The 8780-nt window shown below is 35.1% G+C and overlaps 1 protein-coding gene across 1 annotated transcript; it reads right to left on the reverse strand.

The window, feature by feature from the left end:
- On the reverse strand, nt 1–642 carry LOC141695613 (uncharacterized). The gene has a single exon (XM_074499847.1). It carries the CDS (start codon nt 640–642, stop codon nt 1–3), a length of 642 nt encoding a protein of 213 aa, XP_074355948.1.
- Nucleotides 643–8780: the final 8138 nt, after the last annotated feature.

Genomic DNA, 8780 nt, shown 5'->3' on the forward strand with positions numbered 1-8780 from the left:
TTAGTTGTTCCCATCTCTCCCCATTGCTGATAACAATTGACCTCCACAGACAGTCTTTAAAAAACAGCCATCTAGGCCAATAATAGGCCTGCATCCAACCTTCCACCATGTCGTTAGAGCATAGTAGCACACATACATCCTTTTGAACTTGTTCTTATCAGTTTCATTAAGCCTAGTGGTGCTTATCTTAACAGTTTTCTGAGGTTTACTCAATAAAAGTTCATGCCCAAAATCCCTTGTTCTAGAATAATGTTCTTTAAGTGAATCATGCACACCTTCAAGGGCCATCTTCCTCAATATGAGGATCTTAATTCTAGGGACTTCAATTTCCAACTCAATCTTGATTGTCTCAATCATTTCTTTAATCCTCCATTGGGGATTCTTCCTAATTCTGTCCTCATATATGTCATTAATATATTTAACACTGGCTAGCTTATTACTATAGGGTTTTGTGCATAGATGCTCATCTATCAAAGTTTTAATGATGCAGTTTTTACTATCTTTGTCTTTGCGGTACCACATATAAAAGCTAAAATCCCCTTGACAAGCAACTTGACACATGCTCTTGTCATTAGTCACAATCTGCACAGGTCTTCTTTCATCAAGCCCATACTTTCTTACATCATCCCTAAACTCACTCATGCTACCAAATTTTAGACCAACTTCCCACTTAATCCCCCCACTGGACTCTCCCTGGTATTTTGTACTTTTCTTTTCCTTCTTCCCTTGGGTTTGGAGGGCCTACATACCCAATCTTAGCATTTTCATCTTCACTGGAACTACTATCAGAACACATCCCTTCAGAACTGAAATCTGATACATCAAAATTGTCACTTTATAGATGAGATGTTGTCATTGCCCTCTTCATTTTATCCTGAAATTTTTTCCTCTCTTCTGATTTCCCCTAGTTCTTCATCAGTTTCAGGATGTTTAGTATCTAAACTATAATTATCAGATGACTCAGTCTCAGTCTCACTACCCATGTCATAATTTGGATCATCCTCACTATTATCACTGTAGTCATTATTATGATCCTCAATTTCAGCTTCTATGTTCTCTTTCTGTTTTGGTGTTAATGGGATTTCATTAAGGTCATCTTCAAGGGTAAAATGATCAACATACAAATCTATCTTGTCATTTCCTTCATACAACGCAGTTAACTCCCTAACAGTGTTATCATCATACACAACACTCCTTATTCAAAATTTTTCCCATTTTTTTTAAAACAAACAATACAGTTGGGGTCATAATCAAATTTCTCAGCAAATTCCTCTAAATCGCGAAAGGATGACAAATCGGTGTTAAATCCAGGTATCACATCTACACTACCACCTACGTATTGCATATTTTGACCATATGTAAAATCACCATGGTGATGAAGATGAATGCAAACAGATGTAGACTGTTGGGGATATGTTGTGAACTTGATGATTCATTAACAAAACACCTTAGTAGATTTAACTTAGAGTATTATGTAGCACTCGACGGATAAGCAAATACAGTCCCGACGGATGACTCAATACAGTCCCGACGGATGATGATTTGACATACATCGAGTGAGTAGCTTATGTAACAATAAGTCATGTAACACATTTCTGCAAACACCTTTGTATAGATTCTGTAGTAGCATATATGTCATATTAACTTTAATTAGATATGCAGAATAGGTTAATTAATTGTACATAGATGATGTCTTGTAATTCTGCATAAATGAAATGAAGTCAAGTGCCAAATAGCTACCCGACGGATGATCAACAAAGCTACCCGACGGATGATCAACAAGGCAACCCGACGGATGATCATGTACCTGACGGATGATCAATTCAAACATCTCTTGACAGTGACAACACGGTCACATGCATCGAGTGTATGCAAAAGGAATGTGGAAGCCTATTCAACTGGGTTTTTGAGAACAAAGAAGCATTGTCATTTTTATGCTATAATGAAGATATTCAAAGATGCTGGAATAGAGTAATGAAGCAGCATAATATTAGACTTGATAGGTTTTTTTTTATTATCTTGTCTTATTACTGTGTAATCTTGGTGATATATAAACCAAGAGTAGCAAGTAGAACAAACAGAAGACTAAACAAGTATTTTTCTCAGAGAAACAATTGTAAGCTGAATCCTTTAGCTGTAAAGTTTAGTTGTTCTTATTTGTAAGCAGCTGTGAGCTATTCAAGCTTCACAGAGTTCTCTTGATATATATATATATATATATCTGGTGGATACATTCAAATCCACCAGAAAGTTTTAAAGACTTGTGTTTTTATTACTTTGTGTTTTGATTCATATTTAACTTGTCATTCCGCACTTTGCAAATCAAAACACTGACATATATATTTTAAGTTAGAACATTTCTTAATTCAGAAAAAATTTCAAGAATTCCATTCAACCCCCCTTCTGTAATTCTTGTTGCATTGTTAGGGACTAACAATTGGTATCAGAGCAAGCTCTTGAAGGACAAAGAGTTTAAAGATCACAACAAACAACAAGATGAACAAGAAGGATGTTGGAGTCAAGATTCCTTTTCTGGACAAAGATAATTACCATCACTGGAAGGTAAAGATGCATCTTCATTTGCTTTCTCAAGATGAGGCCTATGTGGATTGCATATAGAGAGGTCATCATGTACCAATGAGAGCTGGAACTGGAAATGAGCCATCAGTTCCCAAGCCAAGGCATGAATGACCAGATTCTGATATTGAACAAGTCAGGAAAGACAAGAAGGTCATGAATCTTTTGTTCAATGGAGTTGATGGTGACATGTTTGACTACATCATTAATTGCAAAACTGCCAAAGAAGTTTGGGATACGATTCAGATTATCTGTGATGGCACTGAACAAGTTAGAGAAAACAAGATGCAGTTACTAATTCAACAATATAAGCATTTCCACTTTGAAGAAGGTGAAACTCTCACTGATATCTTTAGTAGATTTTAAAAGCTACTAAATGCTCTAAAGCTGCATGGAAGAGTCTACCAAATCAAGGATTCTAACCTCAAATTTCTGAGATCCCTTACAAAAGAATGGAAACCAATGACAGTCTTGTTAGGTATGAATACAACACAGAGGGGGGGGGGTGAATGTGTTTTGGCTTAAATGGTTACTTTTTAAACGACTTTGGGTTTAGCAGTTAGTTGTTATCAATAATTTTCTAGAATAGATGTTAAACATAAATAACAATGCACATATGAAAAACAAAGATCTTCAAAACTCACTTAATTTTATATTAAAAATCAAGCAGTGTTTTGCTACAAAATCTCTAAGTTCTTGGTTTAGAACTTAGCTTCTTTCTTGAGAGAGAATACAATTTCTAATCTAAATTCTTACTACTGACTAAGGACCAGTGTTAACTTTATAACTCAGTTAACTGCTGGTTTACACAGTGTGTAATAAGACATGCTATTAGCTTTTCTAAACTGTCACTTGTCATTCCTATTTATAGAAAAACAGATCTTCCATTTCTGGCTTAGCATATCTTTAGCATCCCGTGTTCACTTTAATCTTCCTTTGTCAGTTAATCTTTGCCATTAATCTTGCACATCTCTCAAGCTGCTTTTTGTAGACTTGTCAATTCAGCTGTATGAATTGTTTATTGATTTGCAACCTTGAATATTGAACTGTTCTGCAATTCTGTACTTAGAGAAATTTCTTCACTTCGAGATCTCCAATTAAGCTGTAGAGAACTCGACATCTCGATAGGCATGTTGGCTTGTCGATATCTCTGAAACTTCATTGTTGACTTGACTTATCGATAACTCTGAGTTCTCTAGTGAATTTTAGTTTATCGATAACTCAGAGTTCTCTATTGGACTTTGGCTTATCGATAACTCAGAGTTCTCTAATGAATGTATACTTGTCGATATCTCTGAGTTCTCGAATGGGTATCTGACTTATCGATATCTCCAATAGCATTTCCTGAGTTCTCGATAGACAATTCCTGAGTTCTCGATAGGTCTTTTTGAGTTCTCGAATGACTTCTCTATAACACTAATTCTGTGACTTGTAGAGATCTTGACTTAGAATGTTTTTCACCAAACAGAATTATTCAACTCCAAGCTTCTTCATAATTTTTCTGAGACATGACCTTCTTGATCTTCTTCCAGATAGAATTCTTAGGCTTGACACTGTTTAGGGAAAAATGCTCCAGTCTGCTCCATTTGCATTTTACAGACATTAAGTGTTACAAGTATAAATTACAGATTAAGGTTACAATACAACTAATCTTAGGGTTGGCCCCAAGCTTAACTGATTGCTAATGACATTGTCAACATCAGTAATCTTTGACATCATCATGTTAATGACATTGTTAGCTCCACTAATCTTTGACATCAGATCATTGAAGATTAATGACATTGTTAGCTCCAGTAATCTTTGACATCATCTATTATATATTACAATCTCCCCCAACTTGTTCATTATGAAATTATGCACAAGTTCTGATTGATGATGTCAAAACTTTAACTAAATGCAGAAACCAAAACCAATCTTCCCATCAGGTCTTCTTTTTGTTGAGTTGCATTTAGATTTATTTAACATTCATTAGCTGTTTTGGTATTTAGATATATATTATCCCCCTTTTTGACATTATCTCCAGGAAGAAAGATCCAGCTAAATGTACATTGTTCAAGCTGTTGTCATTGTCCATTTGGAACACTGTCTGCATCTTCAAGCTTCATTGAGATTCATGGTGATGAGTTTATAAAAAAGAATAGAAGTTTCACTTAGATCTGCAGAAAAAGTCTGTCAATGATAAAAGTCCTAAGCTCTCTGTTCTTTTGAATAAGTAGTTTCACCAATTCTCACTGCACTAGTCTCATGACTTTTGAGAGTCAGAGTTACCTCACAAGGATTGCTAAATCCAGACACTAATTCTACCTCTCCTTTTGCCAGGAAGGATCATGCCTCTCTTATTTTCTGTTTTTCTCTCAAGCTTTTCTCTTATCCTCACATGAAAGGCTCAAATGTTGTTTGGCCTACAGAAATAAGAGGTGGCTGAGAAGAGTTAATCTGTGATCATATGATTAGAGGAAGACCATATAGGGCTAATCATACTCATTTCACCAGAAAAATGAGTGCATAAGCATCTATGACTGGGGTCACAGTTTGCAGATTGCTCTGTGGTGGTGACAGTGTGTTGTCCTCCACTTGTAGTGGGAACCTCCAATTGAATTGGAGGGGATTTGTCTGGGTTACTGCCATGTGCACCAACCTCAAACCCTTGTGTGTCTTGCAACACACTGGCACTTGAATGTGCTAAGATTGCCCTTCTTATGACATTATCATAGGTAATTGTTCTTCTAGCTTTGACTGCTAAGACATCTTCTGCTAGAGTTATGAGGGGATTTGTTTCTTCTTGTGGAACCTCCAATTGAATTGGAGAGGCTTTAGATAGCTCCCCCTCAGGAGTACTACCCTCAAACCTTTCAGTCTATGAAGACTGTTTTGCACATGAAGGTGCATAAGGAATACTCATGAAATATTCAGTAAACTGATAAATTTTCATGTTTGGTGGATTCCTTTCTCAAACAACAGAACAATCTGAAGAACATCATGAAATTGTTGTCCTTTTGTAAAACATGTGGCTTTTGAGAGTCACCTGAGTGGGATTGTGTTTGAGTTGATGTGCCTGGATAAACCGCAGTTTGGTTTTAAAATATTTTAGCTGCAGTTTTAGCACTAATACCTGTGATTTGATTATTTGAATTCCCTGTTGATGTCTTGTATTAGACCTGTAATGCATTGAACAAATGTATCTTTTTGGAGTTTCATTAGACAAATACATTGTAAGATATTTTAGTTGCAAGCATTATTGCAGAGATGACAAAATTTAATATAAGTATAAGCACATAGTAATTATTACACAAACAAGAGATTGCAAGACAATAATCAAAACTTTCATTAAAAATGGAAACATAGTACATTAAGACATAGATTTAACAAGTAAATCCTAATCCTAACTACTCTAATTCGGACTCCTTCTTCTCGGCCTCCAACCTCCTTGCCCCGCGCTGGTAAGCTCTGGACATGGAGTGTGCAAAAGAGATGATCCTCTCCTGCAACTCCAAAGCAGCAAGGCGTTGCTGCTCAGCCACCCTTGCACGTCTCTCCTGCTCGAAAGAGACTTCCATCTCAAAGAAAAGAATGCTGATTTGATCATTCCACGAGAGTTCGTAAAAGACCTCAAGTGGAATATCAAAGGGGCTGTAAATAACCCCCTTGAGACGGACAGAAGTCCGATAGGATTAAAATAAACTAGATCATCATCCAAATGATGGACCGGTTGGTAAGCTCCATGAATAAGTCTGTAAAAGACTGGGGCATCCATCTGAGTGAGTGAGAGAGAGAGAGAGATGAACAGGAGGTGAGTTTGAAATTGGATGTTTGTTGAAAATAGAAGAGTAGTGATAAATAATAAAGAGTGAAGCGTTTTAATTTATAGAGGGAGTAAAGATAGAAACCAAGAGACTCTTGAGTTGCCCGGATAATAAGAGTAATAATCACATAAGCATACTTGATAGCTAGAAATGACTAGTTATTATTCCCCATGCAAGTACTCAAGAATATTAGTTTACTTTAAAGAGTGACTATTCCCCATGCAAATAAGCACGTACTCCCTACACAAAAAGTGACTCATCCTATAAGCAATCAGTCAAATAAATTCACCACTATCAGCATACTCAAAATAACACAAATAATGTACCAGTCTACTAACATTGGACTAACTTATTTTCACGTAAACAAGAAATCATATAAGCAAGTAAAAGTGTCAATAAGTCAGAGAAATTAGAGACAAAGTATGTCAAAAGTATTTTTATGAACATAATTTATAAATTAAATTTATTCAGTTTTTCATACTTTTTGCTTCTTTTGATCTGTTATTTATTAAGTTCATATACTGAAGATATGAAGTAATACATATTCAGTTTACTTAGAATTTTGAAAAATTCCAAGTTCAAATTGAATCGAGAAGTCTGGGTATTTATAGAAAAAGTAAAATACTTATCGAGAAGTCAAATAAATGGTTGATATTAAACTTATCGAGAAGTAATTTTGAATTTGAAAAAGGTACATTCGATAAGTCATTTTATTAATTCTTTTCGAGAACTAAAAAATAATTTATCAAGAACTCTGATAAATGCCCAGTTTGTCCGAAAATGGACTAAAAAGGATTCTAATTTATTTGAATTGAATCAAATTGAAATCAGAATAAATTTTCCAAAAGTTGTCTAAAATAATTCATTGAATTAAATTATTCTAGTTCTGAGTTATTGATAAGTCTCAAAATATCCTTATCGAGAACTCTATGAATTAACACTATTAGAGAACTCTACATGGTCTTATCGATAAGTCATAATAGAGCTTATCGAGAAGTCATTCGAGAAGTCTGTAAATAGACTTATCGAGGACTCACTCGAGAACTCTAAAATGACTTGTCGATAAGTCATTTTGACTTATCGAGAACTCAGTTCTCTATACCTTTGAGTACTGTTATTCTGCCTTGTGTTAATTTTATACATTTAAGATGTAAATTAACAACTAAGTAGTTTACTTAAAATTTGAAATATTTTAAGTTAATTTTTTTGAGTTTTTAAGAAAAATAAATATACAGAGATTCTGAAATATTTATAATTCATATTTCAGTTAATTTCCAATTAAATCAAACTATGTTGATTTATTAGAAGTTAATCTGCTGCAACACATTAGCTGAGTTCTTGCCTTAGGATGAAGAATTGAGCATTCCAATTTCACTCACAAGTCTAGTGAAGGTTGCTTCATCCAAAGGTTTAGTAAAAATATCAGCTAATTGTTTCTCTGTTGGAACAAAAATGAGCTCAATGGTACCATTTGCAGTATGTTCCCTGATAAAATGGTACCTAACATCAATGTGCTTTGTTCTAGAATGATTAACTGGATTAACTACTATAGATATGGCACTAGTATTGTCACACATAATAGGAATTTTGTGTAACACTAAACCATAGTCCATTAGCTGATTTCTAATCCAAAGCACCTGAGCACAACAACTTCCAGCAGCTATATATTCAGCCTCAGCTATGAAAGTTGACACAGATTGTTGTTTCTTACTATACCAGGATACAAGTCTTTGACCAAGAAATTGACAGCTTCCACTAGTACTTTTTCTATTAACCCTGCATCCAGTAAAATCTGCATCTGTGTATCCAACAGCTTCAAAACCAGTTCCCTTAGGATACCATAATCCCAAGTTTGGAGTTCCCTTTAAGTATCTGAAAATCCTTTTCACAGCCATCAAATATGATTCCTTTGGATTGGCTTGAAATCTAGCATATAGACAAGTAGCAAACATGATGTCTGGTCTACTAGCAGTCAAATAAAGCAATGATCCAATCATCCCTTTGTAGCTTGAAATATCCACACTCTTGCTTTTCTTATCTTCATCCAACTTGGTTGCAGTAGACATTGGTGTAGATGCAGTGAGCTATCCACCATACCAAATTTCTTCAATAAGTCATTCACATATTTGGTTTGGATGATGAAAATACCATCACTTCTTTGACTAACTTGAAGGCCAAGGAAGTAACTCAATTCTCCCATCATGCTCATTTCATACTCACTCTGCATTAGCCTAGAGAATCTTTGACAAAGCTTTTCATTTGTAGATCCAAAGATGATATCATCCACATAGATTTGAACTAGGATCATATCTTCACCATGCTTCTTGTAGAAGAGAGTCTTATCAATAGTACCTCTGGTAAAACCATGTTTGAGTAGAAATTCTGACAGTGTGTCATACC

This window comes from Apium graveolens, chromosome 11 (assembly GCF_009905375.1).
Source record: "Apium graveolens cultivar Ventura chromosome 11, ASM990537v1, whole genome shotgun sequence".
In the NCBI taxonomy this organism is placed as follows: Eukaryota; Viridiplantae; Streptophyta; class Magnoliopsida; order Apiales; family Apiaceae; genus Apium; species Apium graveolens.